This window comes from Ochotona curzoniae, unplaced genomic scaffold, assembly GCF_017591425.1.
Source record: "Ochotona curzoniae isolate NIBS_2020 unplaced genomic scaffold, NIBS_Ocur_1.0 scaffold_4701, whole genome shotgun sequence".
Taxonomy (NCBI): domain Eukaryota; kingdom Metazoa; phylum Chordata; class Mammalia; order Lagomorpha; family Ochotonidae; genus Ochotona; species Ochotona curzoniae.
Window position 1 is genome coordinate 19,243,659 of NW_024467122.1, and position 21,057 is coordinate 19,264,715.

General features: G+C 45.9%; 1 protein-coding gene across 4 annotated transcripts in view; it reads right to left on the bottom strand.

Annotated features, from left to right (window-relative positions):
* Positions 1–590: 590 nt before the first annotated feature.
* FRMD6 (FERM domain containing 6) overlaps positions 591–21,057 on the bottom strand; it is a 91,680-nt gene continuing 71,213 nt past the window's right edge. For 3 of the 4 annotated variants that reach the window (XM_040969897.1, XM_040969895.1, XM_040969896.1), the window contains one exon: positions 17,199–20,139. In XM_040969897.1, the coding sequence (XP_040825831.1) occupies positions 19,855–20,139 (285 nt within the window). In that variant the 3' untranslated portion in view covers positions 17,199–19,854. Of the gene's footprint in view, positions 685–17,198; positions 20,140–21,057 lie in introns of those variants that run through there. The other variant, XM_040969898.1, reaches the window with a different exon arrangement.

Below are 21,057 nucleotides of genomic sequence, written 5' to 3' on the forward strand. Positions count from 1 at the left end.
CTCATAAAAATTCAATAATAAGCAAATAATCTATGTTTTAAAAATTGGCCAAAGATTTGAACAGATGCCATTTAAATAGATACATGGAAGCTAATGAACACACGAGACATTTAGCATGGTTAGTCATTCAGCAAATGCGGATTGAAACCACAATGACATCCCGGCACACAGCTGTCTGAATGTCTGAAGTGGAAGAGAATGACTGGACCAAGTGTTGGCGTGGAGGGAGAGAAACTGAGACTTCCAGGCACTGCTAATAGGTAACGTGGTGACCACTTTGGAAAAGCACTTCATACACATATGCTTATCATGTAACTGACACATTCCGTCTCTAAGTTTGTACTCCCCAAAGAAATGAAAGCTCTTCTCATCACAAATGCTGGCCTATCAGTGTTCACAGACACTTTCTCAGGATCACTCCAGAAGACAAATGCAGCCGATCTGTCAGTCGCCACAGGGCTGGTTCCAGAACCCCTCCGCCTCCCCCCAAGATACCAAATGTGCAATACTCAAATAACATTTTCATACAACTCACCCAATCCTCTCATGTCTTTTAAGTCATCTTTAAATTCAGATAGTCCCCAACATAATGCATTTGGAAAACGGCAAGGTGGAAACCATGCATTCAGCTGCAGGCAGAAGTGTGGCAGGTGTCATGGCGTTTTCCACTCACAGCTGGCAGATCTGGTGCAGAGGGAGCGCACGGTTAGGGAGGGCTGACTGTAACCCTAACAGCCACCATCAAGGGAACGGGTGAATGCCATGGCACAGCAATATGGAAAGAATATTCCTCAGAAATAAAAAAAAGGAACAGACCACCTGTACACAAAAGAACATGAATATCAGAATTATATTGCGTGAACGAAGCCAGATCAAAAGGGTACAGAGGCGTTCTGTATGTTCCTATTGCTATAACATCGTGTAAGACGAAACACAGGGACTGGTTACAGTGATTGCCTGGCAATGGAGTGCTGACGAGGCCGAAGGGAGCAGATGGGGAAAGAGGAAGTGGATGGGATAACGGATGTGTCCATTATCTGGGTTGTGGTTGTGCTTTCAGTCTTACAGTAACATGTATATGCGATTTGGTGCTTTAAATATACACAGTCCACTCTATGTCCATTGCACTTTCAATAACACTAGACAAGAAAAAGGCCTGGACTCAAGGCCTGAACGTGGCATCTCAAGCACCTTCCTTCAGGTCATGGGGCCTGAGCTCTCTCAGGGGTCAAACAGGGGCAGTTGCACTGAACATCTCCCAGGGCAGCTGGCTCAGGGGGAGACCCTGGCAGCGGTAGCTCTCTGAAGGGCAGCCCATCCAGGACATAGGGAACAGCCATCTCCCCCAACTTATGAATTCCTCTACAAAACAGCAAGGTTCTCGTCTTGCCCTCTAGGCTGTAGCTCTTGTCTTCAGAAATCAAAGCGCGTGATTTTTGAGGCTAACATTGTAAAGAGTCAGGTAGAAAAAAGGAAAAAAAAAAAAAAAAGACACATCCCTGCAGGATGCAGGGGGCATGGCTGTTGCCATGGCGGCTCTCTGGCACACGGTGGCGCACCACGCTTGTTTCAGGACAGAGGAAAGTCAGGCAGGGGGAGTGTGGGATCTGGCCTGCTTCAAATCAACTGAAAACGTGTTTATTTTACAAAGTTGCCTCCCTCACTCCTAAAATGGTAAGAATAAAGCAAAGGGCACGGAAGGAGACTCAGCAGCTGGGCGGGGGCGACTCCGGAGGGCTATTTGCAAGCTGCAGGCCTTGCTTTCTCTAGGTGTTGAGCTTGTGCACGGCTGCCTTCCTCCCGGCTCACGTTCTTGTTGGAGCTCAAAACTCCAAAAAAAAAAAAGAGCTATGCGAGAGGTGTCTGCCCTTGACCCCAAACAGGCTTTTATAATTCCCCAGTTCCTCTTCCTCCGAAACATCAACGGGCGTGGCCCTTCCCCATCGCTGCCCGCGTTCCTGGCCGTTGCATGTCCACCGCAGACCTTACTGGGGTCACCGTAAGACCAGTGTTGGGAGTGGACTTCCACCCCAACCCTCCTCGTAGTCCCACCTCTCAGCTCTGCCTCCAGGGAGCCCTCTGCTGGCGGGAGCCTTCACATTCTCTCTCAAGGAATCAGTTTACAAAGGAGGGGTATGTTACCGCAGACACGTGAAACTTAGTCTCAGAGCAGAGAACCCGGACTGGTGGTGGTGGTGGTGGCGGTGGCAGCGGTGGTGGTTTGATGGGAGGTTGAGTGCTGTGCTGTGGAGACTGGGGGGAGGCGTGCCGGTCGCCGTACGATGGGCAGTGCTAACTTTGCTAGGCGAAAGGGTGAAAAGTGGACCGACAGGTGGGGGCTCTGGAGGGCCTCGTGGCTGGTGATGCTAGCACGGGTTCTACAGCTATCATGCCATGACTTAGCAGATACGGAGCCTTGAACCAAAGATCTGATCTTTATAAGCACACAGAGTTCTTCATCTGCAAACAGCTTCCCTACTGACCGCAGCCTCCCACTCCTGGGCACCCTGGGCGAGGCGGTGATGGCTCACGTGCCACACCCCTGGGAGTCCGGGAACCAGAGCTCTGCTGCCCACTTTGGCCTGGCCTAGCGCGCCCTCTGGTGGTCATTCAGGGAATGAAGTTGCACAAAGGAGTCCGCTGTCTTTTTGCCCCTTCTCTGCCTTTCAAAAACAGGTGCAACACATGCAGGCATGCATAATGACAAGACCCTCCTTCTCTCTGTCCTTCTTCTCGTCACGTTTCCTTGGGCAAAATGCAGAAACGCAGCTACAGATTCACAGGTGGAAGGGAGCTGGCAGGATGAGCTCAGGAAAGGAGTAAGCCTGTGGGATGTGCACACATTACATGGCCTGGCAACACAGCCTGTGCAGAGTGAGGTTTATTAGGGAACAACTCACGCTCTGTCCTGCCTCTTCTCATAATCACAGTCCACCTGTCCCCAATTCTCATCCTTGCACACTCAGAAACGACTGACTTCTAACCAGCAGAGGTCAGGCTGCAGTTAGGCATGGCAGTGGCTCCAAGCAGGGCTGGGGCCACGCACACATGGCAGCCACGAAGACTCCTCCAGCCCAGCCCACGGGTAGAGACATGGCACAGCTACACCCCAGGCCATCTGCAGTTTGGTGGCATACCCAAAGGAAACCGTTCCCTATTTCATCAGCATCACGTGGCTGGATGCACAAGGGGAGCTAAGGAAAAATCTGATGCCTGGCTCTGTAGTTGCGGTGGTCCATGCTGGGGCTTGTGGGTGATGTTTGAGAATCTGCCTTTGAGGCAACTGCTGGGAGCAGTTCTGAGGCAGGTGGCACAAGCCTATCCTTGGGGTGGATGACACAGGAAACAGGCATCAAGTCCTGGGCAGTCCTGGAGCAGAGCAGTGCAGCTGTGCCTAGCCATGTAACAAACACCCCAGCCAGTGCCAAGCTGGCAGGGTCTCACTGCCCTTGGCAGGTTGAAGGCCATGGCCAGCTGGCCCTGCCGTCTGGATTCCCTTCGTGCTTGGTGTGCCTTCTGGTTGGTCCTTTCTGAACACGGGCTTTCAGATTCCACCCCGCTTTGATGTGGCTCTGTCAGCATTCTGACACTCCCCAAATGGCATCCTGAGGTAAGCCGCAGTTGAGCTGAGTGCTCGGGAGGATCCTTGCTTGTTGTCTGTTGCTGGTGCTAATACACCATCCAGGGCACAGGTGTGCCAAGCAGCTGGCTGGGAACGGTGGGGATGAACCATGACCTTTACCCTTCACGCTTAGTGTGGGCTGCAGCTGTGTCCAGAACTACTGAGAAGCACACGCCTCAGAATCGGAGCAGACCTTCTCTTCCTCCCAGCAGCTGATACAACCTCATTCATTCATCACAAATTCACCAAGGACCTGTGGTGCCCCAGCCATGTTCTCAGAGCTCTGATGAAGGGGTTCAGTGAGATGGACATGGTCCCCAAGTGCAAGGCAGGCAATCCTTGGGATAACCAGGAAATGGATTCACAGACTCAGGGGACAGGAGGTCATGACTGCTGCCGAGTGCAAGTGAGCCAGGTCATGGGGTGGCAATGGAGGAGGGCAGCTGTAGAAGCTTCACTCATCACTGCACATGGTTTGGGCATCTTTCCCATGCCAGGTGTTGTGCTGCTTCTTGGGAACCTGCCCACGTGAAGTTTACAGCCTGCACAATTCTTCAACGAGAATTTTCTGCTGATCCTCCATTTGTTAATTTCCTTGGTTTGTTGTTTCTTCTCCTCCTCCTCTCCTCCTTCTACTTCTCAGATCTCTTTTGGGTTTGGGATTGGAGCAGTCTTGGTTGGTCCCTTCTGAGCAGCAACAAGTCTGTGAGCCTTTGACCTTGGGGCTGAATCCATCACCGGTCCCCTGGCTTGCCTTTCCTGCCATCCCGAGTGCAAGATGTGCAGGTGTGTGCACCTGCTGCCTCTCACTGCCAGGCCTTGGGGTTGGTCTTCTATTCCACTTTTTGTCCTTAGTCCCCAGAGATCTGTGGCTGAAACTGGAGTCCGCTCCATCCACCCCAAGTGCCAGGTGGAGCCACTGAGTGAGTGTTTCAACAAGGCTTTGGGTTACCAGACACCCATCTGCTGGCTGCTCTCGGCGAGGAAATGGAAACCAGATCGCTCGCGTGGGGCCTGAGCCCACATCTCCCCTGTGGGTGTGGAGAAAGGCACCCTCACCTTCTGGCATCCTTGCTTCCAACAACACCCTTTCCATGAATATTCCAGCAAGCCCCTCAGAACAGCCTGTGTGCGTGGCCAGGGGGTGCCCACATCCAGAGGAACCACAGCCTCTCTCTCACCTTCCACCTCCTGAGCACCCACAGCCCTGTCCCTTCAAGACCCATTCCCTAGCCACTTCTCCCCACACAAGCTACCAGCCTCCCACTGCCACCTGCTTCCCTTCATTGGCCATTTTCTCTCCACAATTTCCAGGAACTCGGAGTTCTTAACAGGATTTCATGCTAGTGATGGAAATAATTTCTATGTTTTTATTTAAAAAGCGCGTTTTAAAAAATCAAGGTAATACATCTACACAGCTTTTGAGAAAAATAGCAATTTCCTGTCCCTTTGCTCTCTGAACATTTGCACTTTGAGGTTTTAGAAGTTTTCACATCCATATTGCTTCATAATTCCACATCCTGGCTTTCCATGCTTTTCTTGTTGGGCATATCATGTATCCTTTTTCTGTAATGAAAAATGAGCATGTGGCGTTTTCATACCCAGCCCCTCTCTTCTATTACTCTACACAGCAGTGCCTCCTCTCCTAATACTTAGCTTGTGGTGTGTGTGTGTGTGTGTGTGTGTGTGTGTGTGTGTGTGTAGTGAGGTAGAAGGGAGGTGGTCCAGAACCCCCAAGAGCAGAATTTGCTCAAGGCTCTTAGGAAAAATGGTGCCAAACCTGTACATAATCCACAGACTTTCCCTTGTATACTTAAAAAAAAAAGCAAAATGAAGATTTATTTATTTTTATTACAAAGTCAGATATACAGAGAGGAGGAGAGACAGAAAGGAAGATCTTCTGTGCAATGATTCACTCCCAAGTGATTCCAACAGCCGGCACTGCACTGATCTGAAGCTGGGAGCCAGGAGCTCTTCCTGGTCTCCCACGCGGGGTGCAGGGTCCCAAAGCTTTGGGCTGTCCTTGACTGCTTTCCCAGGCCACAAGCAGGGAGCTGGATGGCAAGCAGGGCTGCTGGGATTAGAACTGGCGACCGTGTGGGATCCCGGCGCATTCAAGGCAAGGACTTTAGCCGCTAGGCCACCGCGCCTGGCCCTCCCTTGTATACTCTTAAGCACCTTTAGGTCACTGGTTCTATGGTTGGCATAAGGAGTGTAAGCTGTTATAATTTTATACTCTTTAGGGAATACTGACAAGAAGAAAAGGTCTTGTGTGCACCCTACACAGTTCTTTTTCTTCTTTTTTTTTCCCCCAAATTATTTCCACCCATGGTTGACTGGATCTCCTGGTGCAGAATATGAGACTGGGGAGGGCTGACCAAATATGCTTTTCTTTCAGTCTTTCGTTCCCAGAGTTCTCAATGCTTGTTGGCTCAGTTTTTCTACATCATCAGTTCCCATGTGTTTCCCAAAAATCTCTCTTTTTTCAAAACAAACAAACAAACAAAAAAACCCAGAAGAGTCTGTTCTTTTTCTGTCCCATTTAAAAATTCTGCTAGGACGTGTCCTCAGCTGTCCTTATTATTAACTTTCTGGGCATTCTTTGTATTCTTTTCCAGTTTGGAAATGCATATTTTTCAGCCAGGAATTTCAGTTTGGGGAAATTTTCTTAGGAGATTTTCTTTCATTTTATCTACTGAATGACCAATGTGTCACTGAAGAAATGTGAAGAAAATAAAAAACCTTAAAGCAAGCGATGTTACTATTATGACCTATGACTCAATGAAGAAATTCCTAAGGGGGGGGGAACTTTCAAGAAATGAAAATTTAACAGTATCAAAACCCACGAGATATAGCAAAAATGGTACTGAAAAGGCTATTAATCTTGTATTTTGCATGAAGGTTGCCTTACCTCAGAGAGAGCATATATCTGTCCTTTTGGGATAAAGGTCTCTAGTTGGGATCATCTGGTTGCAAATGGTAGACTTTCATTCTTTTTAATGGTTGAGTAGTAGCATGTGTTTGACTTCATATAGTTGTAAATGTCCTATTTTTCTTCCTGTTGTTTTCTTTTATGGTTTCTCATTTAAGGAGATGTACAGTAATGGTAAAATAGAGACGAGCAGCTAAAATAGGCCTAGTGGCTAAAGTCCACGCCTTGAACCCGCCGGGATCCCATATGGGCGACGGTTCTAGTCCTGGCCGCTCCACTTCCCATCCAGCTCCCTGCTTGTGGCCTGGGAAAGCAGTCAGGATGACCCAAAGCTTTGGGACCCTGCATCCGCATGGGAGACCTGGAAGAGGCTCCTGGCTTCAGATCGGCACAGCACCGGCCGTTGTGCTCACTTGGGGAGTGAATTATCGGACGGAAGATCTTCCTCTCTGTCTCTCCTCTCTGTATATCTGACTTTGTAATAAAAAGATAAATAAATCTTTAAACAAAATAGAGACCATCATATCCAGATGTGAAGATACAAAGTAGTTTACATCTCCATTTCCAAATCAAAGGTGAACTCCCAATGAAACTGTTAAATATATGCTGACAAAAGAGTGCTGGACCCTCTGCCATTGTCCATACCTACAATGTCAGGATACACTTAAATAACAGAATGATGGACTTGGGACTGTTTATGCTACACTATTACAATGATGTGGGGAAAATCAGTGCGGGAGGAGACATGGCGAGGTAGAAAGGAAAATCTCAGAGCTTATGGACCTGATAAATAAACAAAAAATATTTTCATTTTATTTATTCAAATAAACTATTACTCTAGAATCACGTGGTAAGTGCCCACCATATACCTTTGGGAATCACTCATTGTCTTGTCTTGCCTTCCTGTTCTGTTTTCTGAGAGATTTCTTTGTCTTCGCTATCACACTTCCACAAGCTTTTACCCTTAACCCTATCACTATTCACTATTTCTATCTCTACCTCAAGCTCTAGATCTCTCATTTCTCTCTACCTTTATCTCCGTCTAACCTGCTTGCATCTCTATCTCGACCCCGTCTCTATCATTTCTCCCCAACCTTCCATCCTTATTCCCAGAGCTACTTTTAACCCTAGTTCTAGCTCTCCCAACTCTACCACCACCCGTGCCTGTCTTCGAGTCTCTCTCTCCGTATTGTTTCTAACCCCACTCCTTCCCCTCTTTATCTACACTTCTCCAAGTAGTATTCTGCAAATTCTCTGAATGTAATATTTTCTGTCTCCATGGCAATATTAAAATAGTTTTTTAAAATCCAAAACTTTCACTCTCTGTATATTCTGTTTCGCGTTTTTCCTGAGAAGCAAATACGATTTAAACAAAAAAAGGTTAAGCTAGATTTCCTCTCGTCTTTAACCACTTCCTCTTTAACGTTACTCATAGTCTGGTTTGTTTGGATGTGCTTCAAAATTGATTTTTCATGTACTTGAACATGTTTATATAGTCTTGTGTCCAGAGGCCAGTGTTGTGGTATACCAAGTTAAGCGGCCTCCTGTGTGACACTAGATCCTATTTCAGAACACTGATGTAAGAACTGACTGTTCCACTTCTGATCCAGCTCCCTGCTAATGTGCCTTGGATAGCATCGGAAAATGATCTAAGTACTTGCACCCTTGCAGCCATGTGAGGGATCCAAATGGAGTTCCTGGTTCCTGGCTTCTTCCTGGTCCAGCTTCAACTGTTGCAGCCACTTGGAGACTGAACCAGTGGATGGAAGATCTATTTCTGTCTCCTCTCTCTGTAACTCTGCCTTTCAAATAAATAACACAAAGCTTAAAGAAAAAAATGTAAAGCTAATGATGTATCTTGTCTCATACTGCATAAGGGTATTGTATTTTTTTCTTTCCTCTTTATACTTAACATATATCAGAGATACTTTAATGTTTGTGCATCCAGACTATCATTTTAAACTGTTGCACCTGCAGGCCAGCTGGGCCAGGTCAGGCTATAGCATCCCAAGGCAAAGGCCAAGACAGGGGAAGGACTATGCCAAGCTGGGTCAGAGCAACCACTGGCATGTGTGAGATCAGTGGCTAGGATCAGGTCTGGTTGGGAAGCTACTGGGATGCCTTGGTTGGGTTGTGGCTGCGTTGCACTCCCCACTGGTGAGCATGGCGGCCAGAGTTGGGGGCTGCAGTCTGGTCTGGACAAGGATGCAGTCTACTTCAGCCTGGGTGTGGACTGGTTCTGGGGCGTGCAAGACTGGGCTGACTCCAGCACCCACTGGAGCTCATGAGCACCAAGATGGGTGTAAGATGAGCTGTATGGACCAGGCTTGGCTGGGCCATACCACCGCACCCAACAGAACTGGACTGGGTGAGGGCTGGTCAGGAAAGGCCATGTTCTGGCTAGAACAGGAGGTAGACTAAGTAGGGCTGGCCCATGGACCGACTGGTGTGCGCAAGATCTGGCATTGGGAGAGGTTCTGATGGAGTGGCAACTCCTCTGTCAGGACACAGTCCCTGCAGGTGGGTGTAAGAACTAAGAGAGGGAGCAGCCCAGACCAGGCCAGGTTATGGTACCCAAGGGCTTACCTTTGGCTCAGGTCTGCGACAAGCCAGTCTGGGCCAGTTCACATCACCTGCTGGTAAATCCTAGAGCCAGAATAGCATGTGGGTCATGCCAGTTCAGACTGCAATACTAGCCAGTTCACATTAGGGCAGGGAATGGGGGCTGGCTGGGCTGGCTAGGCTGTAGTCCCCACCAGCGTGAGCTGGAACTGTGGGTAGGCTGGGCTGAGCTAGGCCTCAGCACCCACTGGCAAATGCCAAGGTGAGGTGGGCCATACCAGACTGTGCCACAGTGCACAAGCAGCAAAAATGAGATGCAGGGAGAGTGGCGTCTCTCCTTGCTGCTGAGAGCTCTACTGCTGGGCCACTATTCCCATGGTGAGTGTGAGAGCTGAGACTAGGGGCAGACCAGGCCAGGCAGGGCTAAACACCTGTTGGCCTGCATGTAAGCTGGATCGGTGACAAGTCAGGCTGGGCGGACTGTACCTACTAGTACATGCATAAGCCAGTGGGGTGAGGGTTGGTTGGGCTTTGCTGTAGCATCAGCTAGCAGATACTAGCACAGGAGGAAAATGGTCGAGCTAAACTGCAGTACCACCTGGAGAGTGCAAGATCCGTGAGTGGGGCCAGTAGGGAAACAGTGGGCACCTCCCTCTTGGATTGCCACTCTGACTGGTGAGCATGAGAGCCAGGAGTGGGACAGGCATGGCTAGACAGAGAGTGGTACCCGCCAGCACATGTGTGGGCTGGACAGTGGGACTGGTTGGGTTGAACTGGGCTTCAATGCCCACTGACATGTAGGAGAGCTGGATAGGATGTGGGATAGACTGGACCAGTCTGCTGTACATACTGGCAAGCATGGGAACCAAGGCAGAGGGGCGGGTCTAGTGGGGGTCACTGTGGGTCTCTCTGACTAGGCTACAACTCCCACTGGTTTGTGTGGGGGGTCGAGTGTCTGGTGGGTAGGACTGGGCTGGACTGTAACACCCATCAGTTTGCATAGAAGACAGGGCTGGAGACAACTGACCCAGCAATTGCAACTAACAGTGTGCGTGTAGGCTGATTTGGGCGACAAACTGTCAGATCCCGTACTGGCATGCACACACAAGAATCTGGTCTGGGATCACCTCAGATGAAATTTCTTTGGGAAACCTCTGAACCAAACCGCTGGAGTCAGAGCTCCAGCTATGGAGGAAATTGCAGGTTCCATGGTTTGACCATGGAATGCATGTGTCAGAGTTGGGCCTCCTCAGTAGCTTAAATGGAGCAGTGGACAGCATATCCAGAAGCAAATGGAGGATATGGCAGTACACTGGAGCCTGCAGAGGATGCCTGGTACCATAACAGAGGATGGAGGACAGAATAAATCAATCAACTATGCCAGCCATGTGTTGGTAGTGAATACCTGGGCAAACAGTCTCTAAGGTGGACTATGTCAGCCAGTGGAGTCTGGAGAGATTTCCTCATGATTGGAGTGGCAAGAATGGCAGCAATACAGAACTGCTGAACTATTAAAACCACATGAGCAGGACCCTCCGAGCATGCCCCACATTGGGAACCCTGGGATGGGTGGAAGGCTGGGAGTGGCTTCTCCCCTTATCTCTCCGCTCCCCCCAGAAACAGAAAGAAAAAAAGAAAGTGAAAACAATGGTCTCACCCACTTTCCTCCAGCCTTTGACCCTTTGCACCCTAATCAAATATGTTAAAATTATAAAAAATAAAATTTATACAATTAAAAAAAAATAAACTGCTGCACCTGGCACCACAGCAGACAGTACCGGATACAATGCTTCGATCACATCCTTCTTTCTTCAAGTCAATGCTTCTGAATCTTCCTATATGTGTATTTGCTTCTACTGAATAACTATGTAAAAGTAAGGTTGCTAAATAACTTGCAGATGAAATTTATTCAGGTTTTTAAAAATAAACTACCACATCACCTTACAAAATGTATTGTTTTATACCTGTATCAAAGGCTATTAAAGTGCTTATTTCTTCACTTTCTTGCAAACACTAGATGTGATCTATCATTTTAACTTTCGCCAATTTGAGGGCAAAGATGAAAGCATCTTAATGCTCATTACTTTGTTGTTGACAATACTGAATGGCCTTTTCTGAATTTACTGGTTGTTTCACAAATCTTTTTATTCAGCAGTTGGCCATTCATATCCCCAGTTTCTAATCGTGATATTTGTATTTTTCTTACTAATCTGAAGAAGCTGTTTGTATACTAAGGATACCAACGTTTTTGTCTGTTACCTCCCTTCAGGGGGTGAGTGTTTTTAAGTCATTTTTAGTACTCAAATTTATCGACCTGTGTGTATGTAAGTGTGTGGCTTATGAGTAATATTTTTACTCTAAGGAAAGTTTCTCCACCTCCAAGTTTTCTCTAGCATCCTCCCATTTACATACTATACTGTGTCTACAGCCCAGTCAGTTACACAGCTCTAATCAGAGGCTTGCAAACTACAGGCTGCCAACTGAATGCAGACTCTCGTAAGCAAGGTTTTATGGGAACACAGCCATGCTCACTTGTTTACCTGAGTTCTGCTGCTGTTTTCACCCTTCCCACAGGCGGAGTTAAGTCCTCCCAACTGAGACCATGGAGGCTTTCTAAGACTGAAATGTTTTCCTTTCACATTTTTAAGAAAAACAAGTTAGAGCTGTGGCCCTAAGCAGCTCATGTGGTCTCAGTCTCAGTTACAAAAGTTAACACAATAATGTATTTTGTATCACAGAGAAAATACATCTCCTAATGAGGTCTATGTTTGAAAATATTCTTAACTGCTTCTCATAAATGTTTTTTTGGGGGGTGAATTTTACATTTAATTTGATTACTGGTGTAGTTGGGGCGAGGGGGGCGGGCACTGTCATCGCAAGCTGAGGCAGTGCTTGAGAGGTCATGTGCCTTATTGGGGTGCCTGGTTTGAGTCCTGGCCACTCGCTTCTTCACAATGTGATCCTGGAGGCAGAAGGCGATGGTCCATGTGACTGCATCTGTCAGCACATGGGCTGAGCCAGCCCTGGCCTCTGTGAACACATGGAGGAGTGACACAGCACATGCAAGGTTTCTCTCCGCTTGTGTTTCCAATAAACATAAGTTATATTTATTTAAAAAACACAAGTGTACCAACTCCATTTCTTTTTGGATTTCTATTTATCTTTTGACCCATTTATTCCTCTGCCTTTTTGCCTCTTATGGAAATATATTTTTATAAAGATTTATTTATTTTTGTTGCCAAGTCAGATATACAGAGAGGAGGAGAAACAGAGAGGAAGATTTTCTGCCCGATGATTCACTCCCTAAGTGACCACAACGGCCAGAGCTGCGCCAATCTGAAGCCAGGTGCCTTTTCTGGGTCTCCCATGCAGGTGCAGGGTCCCAATGCTTTGGGCCATCCTCAACTGCTTTCCAAGGCCACAGTCAAGGAGATGGATGGGAAGTGGAGCTGCCAGGATTAGAACCGGAGCCCATATGGAATCCTGGCACATCCAAAGTGAGGACTTTAGCCGCTAGGCCATCACGCCAGGCCCCTATAAAAATATTTTTAATGGTTGCTTTACAGTTCATAGTGTAACTTATTATAGTTTATCTCCAACTGACATTACACTACTTTAAACACAGCATGAGAGGCTGACAACAACAAACTTTCATTTTCCCTCCCTGGTAATTATCTTATTGCAGTCATACATTGTTTACTATTTTTTTTTTTTTACAATTGTTTTTTAAGAGTTACAAAGAAAGGGACAGAGGAAGCGAAAAAGAGAGAGAGAGAGAGCGGGAGATAGACATCTTATACCTGCTGGTTCACCCCTTCCCCCCATGGTCAGATCTGGCCAAAGTCAAGAGCCAGAAACTTCTTCAAGGTCTCCCACGTGGGTGCATGGGCCCAACCGTTGGGCCATTCTCCATTGCATTAGCAGCGAGCTGGACTGGAAGTGGAATAGCTGGACCCTGAAGCAGTGCACATGAAATGCTGGCATTGCAGTGGGTAGCTTTACGTGCTATACCACAACAATGCCCCCAGACATTTCTTTTAATTTTTTATGTTGGAAAAATATTTAATGAACTCCACTTTTTTCTTTTTTAATTTTGGTTTTAAATAGTTGATTTTGTAAAAATATTTACATCTTGAAATATTTAAAATGTGAAAACAAATCTGTATTTATCCATAGCACCATTTCAGGGGCTCTCCATTCTTTGTGTGGGTTTCCTGAAAGACTTCCATGAACATTTCTCCAGAGGACTTAGGTGTGGATTTATCTTGCATATACCTGAAAAAGGACTGATTTTATCTTGTTTTTGAATGACATTTTTGCTGGGTATAGAATTCTAAAGTGATGACACTTTTATTTTAATAGTTTTCAAGATGGTTTGCTTTTGAAGCTTTCTTAGGCAGGAGCAAAGCAACTCTTCATAATGCGAGTACTTCAAAAAGTCTGTGGCAAATTAGTTAAAAGGTAAGTTTATGTTGGTACAAAATACTTCTGAAATCCATGAGTTGCCCTTTCCGCCTCCCATACTATCCATTTTCCACAAGCCTTTACCTCTTCTGATAGACGCCCAGTGGTTTAGAAGACTTTTTTCATTCCAGATGCAGGGAACTCCAGCTGTTCCCGACCCTACCCTACACAGCAGACAGCAGCTGTGGTCTAGGGTTTGGGGTGCTGATGAGCAGTAGAAACATCTGTCCTAGTGACATGGACCAGGCAAGAAGATGGGGTAGGAGTGGGTGAACTGACATTTCCACCTGCCCTGCACTTTGTCTCTGCCCACTGAGTTGCCAGTTCAGTACACCATGCTTTCCATGATGTGCGAATCTCTTCTGGGACCAGGAAGGAGACTCTATGATGGCCATGTGGATGTTGGACTCCTGGAAAGCCTGCAGCATGCTGAATTCGACCCCATTTGCATATTCAACTTGAGCACCCCCACCCCATTTCATAAAAGAGGCATGACATAGGGAGGGGCTTCTTCTGTTCTTGATCATGCCTAAAGATCCTTCTCTGGCCTTCTTCCTTTCTTCTCATAGGCAATCCTCTGGCTCACTCATGATAGGCATCTCACTGTGTGGGGTGGCTCAGGATCCCATGCAAATACATTTTGACCCTCTTCTCTCTATCAGATCAATCTTCCTCTTACTGGTGCATCTTATTAATGCTTCTGCTTTGAATTCTCATCTTTGTTGGCGTGGGGTAGGAGAGAAAGGAGCTAGAATAAAGATGGGGATACATAGGCCTGTAACACTGCAACTCCAGGATGGAAACTGGCTGAGAGCTCCTTACTCTGCTGGCCTGATTTTCTTCCCCTTCCTCTAGAAGCAAAACCTGAAGATGGAGTTATCAGTCTGAGGCAGGATGGGGTAGCAGCAGCTCTATCTGGTTGTGGGATGATTCCACCTGCCATATTTATACTGTGGGCCTCTTCTTTGACAGATGGTTAAGAATGCACACACACACACACACAAAAATCATCCCTAATAATATCCCTGTCTCACACAGGCACTTGTGGGCTACTGGGGACGTGTGTTGTAAATGTCAACCAACCAATTTAGAAGCGAACTTGGGAGTGTAATTCTGTTCTCAGCTGGGAACTGTCTGTTCCTAGGAAATCCATCTCCCCCAATAATGATAGTGATAAATAAAGGAGACCTCCACTGATGGCAATTGGCACCAGATGGGAAAACACCCACCTCAAATACTGAGGCAGTTAATTATAGCCAGCCCATGTGTACAGCCCTTTGACAAATCTCCAGAGTCTATAACTTCATCCCCTAACAAGGCTCATGGCACCAGAGCAAGACTTCTCAGGACAGGTTCCTCCACAAACTCAAAATACACACCTGAAGAACCCAAGAACTGAGGGGACTTCAGTTGCTTTGTTTTCACTATGTCTCTGTGTGGCGATCAGCCTGTGTAAAGCAGCACGGAAGGGATGAAACCGTTAAAATCATGTCAGGGAGGAGACTTGAACTATTTCACTGCTCTATAACTCCCACCTGCAGCCTGAGCCAGCCAAAGGCATGCCACACCCTCCTCTCTGAAATGGGCAGACTGACTCGCATCTGAGCTCAGCACCTTTCACAGACAGCACCGCCCCCTCTGTCTCATCAATCAAAGATGTCATTCTGATAAAATACAACATGTCCTGGTAACAATGCCCCTCCCCCATCCCTGGTGAATCACACAGATCCGGGGGCAGAGAGCCTGGCTGTACTATATTACTGAGGCTCAGCTCATACCATGAGGTCATGGTCCTGATGCACATTAGCAATATTTGGAGAACCACTGGGCAGTGTCCTGGGCATCATTTTAACTTCACCAGGTGATTCTGATGTACCATCTGGGTTGAGAACCATGGCTTATAGACTAACAGCCATGACATCCATAGTACCAATTTTTAATATCCCAAGTATTCCTGCAGAGCAGACCTAAATTCATAATACACACTGCTAGTTAACCCTAGACTTCCTAAGCACAGGAAGATGGCCTACTTCTTCAACTTGTTTAGGAGATGACAACTCCTGTGTGTGTGAAGTCTCCAGGCCTTTCATCCCTCTCCCTATGTGGCTGCTGGCTATTTGTTCTTCCTGATGTCATGGCCATAGTGGAGTTCTTCTTGCTGCTCCCTCCCAACCTTCTGCAAGCACTGGTCCACTATTTCTGAGCCTACAAAGACATGTCTTTCCTTTGGTAACTCCCTTCAGAGCTTCCCTGCTATGAAGAAAGATACAGAGCATCTTTGTCTGGGCACCCAAGGCCTTTTGGGATTAGGCTAGCCAGTGACTCAAACCAAGATACACTCTGCACACATGCAGGTCCCTACCACACTTCTCCCTGGACAGTCTGTTCCTGACAGGTGGGCCCTTCTTGCCAGTCACACCTTCTCGGATCTGCCCATTTCTCTTCCCCCATTCTGCTCAGGCCTTTTTCTGCCCCTGTGATGGAGGAATGCTGAGACAACATGCCTTGTTCATATACATCGGTACACAGTGGATGCTCAAAATGCCACTAAACCACTACATTTTATTTCACACTATGCACGCAGTCTGTCTGCTCTGTTAGTCCCTGAGCTCCCCATCCTCTGCCCCCAAAGCAGTGGGCAGCATGGTGTAGGAAGCAGAAAAAAGAAAGCTTGAAGTGGATATGGGCTTTGGTTTAAAACTCTGCTCTACCACTCTCCAGCTGGAGGATGAGTGTGTGTAGCTGTCTACTCAGCTGGGAAGTGAGGGCCACAACTCCTTGAAGGCCTGAGGCACAGACACGATATGCCTTAACACCTGACACACAGCAGGTGACCAGTAGTTCCTCCTTGGGTTCTAACCTGCATGTTACCAAGTACTATGCAAAATTCCGACCTGTGCCCCACTTGAGAGCTTTTGGTTTGGATTATATGCTTCCAAATGGCCGGAAAGCTTTACTCTATCTATGAAAGACAGTGTTAGATTCAACAGCATGCTGTACCTACTAGAGCTTATTTAATTCACTTAAGTGTCCACTGAATTCTTATCCCTTTAGATTACAGCCAAGAAAACTGATGAAATGAACGGGGTTCTCCCCAGAAGAGCTGAGGCCTCTCAGAATCCTGCTCTCTGCTCTTCTCTGCTCTTCTCACTGGACCACGGGGCTCTCAGTCAGCATCTTGATGCAAATGCAACCACTTGCTGTTTTGAAATAAAAAGTAATACTTAAACAATGAAGGCTCTAAGTATTTTGACTAAAAATATGATTCTTTAAAAGTAGAATCCTCTCAGACTTTTAAATTATGGACTGGAAGGGTGCTGACTCTGGTTCCTTCCACTCTAACTTGATAATGACAACAGTCTTTCTGGGCTGTGAAGATTAAGTGAGCTAATACATGCAATTCTCCTATGAACAAAAATGAACTTGGGCCTGGCACTGGGCTCTCCTGGGTGTGGCTCTCACCATCACCACTACAAGGCCACTCTGCTGAGAATTCCATCATACAAGATTTCTAGGGGGTTCTTTAGGAACATAAAGAAACTGAGTTAACTCTTGACAGCTGTGGCTCCAGCAAGAACTCTCATCAAAAAAGACACTTGAGAAGCAACAGCAAAAAAAAAAAAAAAAAAAAGAAACTTTATTGACCTCTAAAGTTACCATGAAACGCCTGTAAGAAATAATTACAAAAGAATGCAGTTTTTGTTTTTTTATACATACTTTCGGTATCATCCTGATAGGCTGATCCTTTCACAGAAAGGATTATTTACAGTTTGTGTGGATATAAAGCTCACTGTTGCAGATACAAATGTGGCTGTGCAGGACAATAGTACCACGCATGGAAATGTAACAAGTACAGAATAAATAACAGCTTTACACTTTTTTTTTATTTCAAACGATTTCCAAATACAAAAATGCAGACTATTCAAAGTGAATTGTCATATCTATATATGCACACAATTGTATGTGTGTGTATATATATATACATCGATATAAAATCCTGCTGCGAATAGTGGGTCAAAAAGTGAAAATGTTCTTTACCATGTTACATTTTCAAAAATCCACAAGGTTATTAATGAATTCAATTACAAACAGGGCGTGCAAAACCACCAATCATGCTGGCGAGACCCTGAAGACCTGATTCTGGCTGAAGCAAAGAAAATAAAATATAAAATGTCACCTGCTTAATTAAGCGCTTTTTCCTTTATACTTGCTAAGACACTGAGGGCTAGGGAAATTCACTGCCCTCGGGTGCAGACACCCCATGATGTGCAGATTCCCTAATAACCTGTCGGAGGGACAGTCAGTAAAGGCTCCTTTCATCCTTTCAGATAGACACCAAGATACCTTTCTTTTTTGCAAAAATACATTCTGATATCTGAAACTTTGGTTCTTTAAAAGCATTTGAAGAAAGATAATTTCATGTACATATAACGCTACAGGACTTTTTTTTTTTTTAACTAAAGTGTCAGGTGAAATCAGCTGGACACGGCTCCACGGGTGACTCTGCCCCTGCAGAGGGTGGCCCGGGGGCCCGTTCATGGTCACTGTTTGCTTCTAACACTGACTCCCAGCCACAGAGTAACACTGCTTATGTTTTGCTGTGCCGCAAATCTATTTCTTTATTACCTGAAAACATAATTTTGTACAAAAATATGACTGTTTCTTTATAAAATAATATATATATTTTTCCTTTTACTAAAACCTGGCAGATACAAAAAAATGGCATATCAAAATATGGTAAACAAATGCTGCAAAGTACTAAATCATTAAAAACATCTCCTAGAAAGACATTGTGCTATGAAGTCTCCTGAAGTGTGAGCAACATTTTCTTTCTATAGCTCCAAAAGTGATCACTCTCTTCTGACTGATTTCATCTTGTGTCTTAACAGCAGCACGCAGGATCTGTCTTAAAAATGGCCCTTTCTCACACACGGACATCTTCCATGCATGCCCACTTGAGAATCCATGAGAAAATACCCTCAGGGTCAGTGGTTTGCAGCCCTGCTGAGGTCAGCTCTACTGGGAGCCCTCTGAAAGCAAAGGCTGAGTCCCACCTGGGTCCTACCACAAGAGCCGGCTTTAATTGGTCTGGGATGAGACCAAGACACTGATTTTTTTAAAAGATGCCCAAATAACTCTATTATGCCACCAGGGCTGAGAATCATGGCCAAAGGCACATGAAGGAAGAGTCATTCTTAACTCTATATGTATCAGTTGATTGTCTTTACGTATCAGTAACTCAGCAATGCAGGCTTTATGTTAAACAGGCAATCCCACGTATACAAGACAGTCATGGAAGCTAACATGAAGAGTCCATAAGCCTTAAATACACCTCAACACACACATCCCATGTAGTTGTATGTGTAGAACACACATAGAGTTAGGATATTTTGGTTAAGCAGAAACCAGCATTATTATAAATTGTTCCTGATAATTAAAACAACACAAATAAAATATCACCAAGTCTGAACCTAAGTCTGAACATCTTCCAAGACATTTCCATAATTCTGACTGACACTGGTTTTGTAATATCCACAAGACTCATTACGACATAAACATAAGTGATCTGACACTTGGATAAGAAAATCAACTCAATGTTAGAAGTTTCAGGAGGAGCCAGCAGAAGGACATGGTGCTACCCAGGCATGAGGAAGTCCCAAGGCACCCTGGCATACAGTCTTCCCTTTAGCATCATTTACTTCTTCCCGTCTCCGAGCAATTGCTTCCATAACACACAAATCTTTGGCTTGCTTAGAATCATGTGATTCTGATCACTTTGTTCACTTGGGAACAGTCTCAGTGAGGCAGCAATGGCTGTTTCCTAGGCGACAGCCTCTCTTCTGGAGGAAGAGACCATCTTCCAGCTCTCCTCCTTTAAACCATGTGCATTTGTCTCACAAGAGAGTAGTAAAAAAAATAATGTACAGGCATACAAATAAACAACACCTTTCACTTGATGAAAACTGCAACTGAATTCAAAAGCAACAAGCGAAGAAAGCACACCATGCTCTGGCATTCCAGAGGCTTGGTAACCAGTAAAGCATATTTTCTTCCCAAGGATCCATCAACTTCTGGCACTTGTCTTGCTTTACATTCTCTGTAATGTTACTTCTGCATAATACTTAAAGTGCAATTGTCTCAAGGCTTTTGTTTCCATCACAAATATTATAAAGAAAGAGCTGTTTGGGGTGAAGAAGATATGGCACAAGGACTAGGGGAAGAACCCATAACTCCCACAGCCGCTGGCCAACAGCAGGCTGCCCACACATGGGCTTTATACAACAAACTCTGGAACTTCGTCATGAGTGAGATCCAGAGAAAAGTACTTGCTGGTTCTTTTAACTGGAAAAGCATCTTGGATGTTGACGCACTGCTGGGCCAAGCAGCTGTTGCAATACAGGCCTTCCTCATCAAGTTCATGGCCACATCCAAAAGTAAAACTCTGAGCAGTGTCCTGACACAGACCTGCAATGCGCAAGAAGTCTTTCTGGTAAAGTCTGATGTCATCAAGGCTCAAGCTATGTCGATCAGTGGAGGTCTTTGGTTTTCGACACACAGTCTGCAAAATAAGGGGAGGTTGAGACAACTTTAAGAGAATAGACTGATGTGAAAGGGCAGTGTATCTTCCTGGCAAAAGAGGCTACTGCAGAACCAGAAAAGACACTGGGAAAAAGGAAGGAACCCTTGCATGTGGGAGATGGGTGTCTTCTGGGCTTCTGCCAAAACAGACATCAACATCAGCACCAATAAGAATATCATCTAACATGCACTATTTGCCAGGCCCTGCCGTAAATGCTCAGCATGTATTAGCTCATTTAATCACTCTAACAGTTCCAGGAGATGGTGGCTATTACTGTTTCACAGACACATTACCCAAGGTACACTCATAAATACAAGAGGAACTCAACATACTCTAGCAATTCAGAAATCAATAAGCTTAAAATACGACTGTGTAAGTAATGTTCTATTTATTTATTTGTTTATTTTTCAATTTATTTGTCTTATTTGCTGCTGAGGTCTGGTTGCTATTTTAATAAAAATGGAAAAACAAAACAATTATTACACAAGAAATACATTGAAAAGAAGTGTTTTTCTAAAAGTCAGAATTCTTGCGCAGAACACAAAGTGCTGTTGGTACAGAAAGTGTTGGGAAGGAGGCACAGGACCGCAAGGCAGCTCCTGAACAGGCAGAGGCCATAAGCTGCCAAGTGCTCCACCCAGCCCGCAGCTGATACTGAGATGCCGAATCCTAAGAGGCAATCCTGAGGGAGGTGTCCGTGGGTCATAGAACACTTCAGTCAGCCAAGGCATCACTGACCTAACTTTTGCTGCCTTTCATGCTTTTGCTAGACCCAACATTTCCAAGATGACACTTTACCAGGACATGTCACATCTAAGGGACACCTCCAGCCTGTGAGGATTCCTTGAGTGCTGCTGCAGTCCTCTCAGGCTCCAGCTGGGATTCCCACTCAGAACC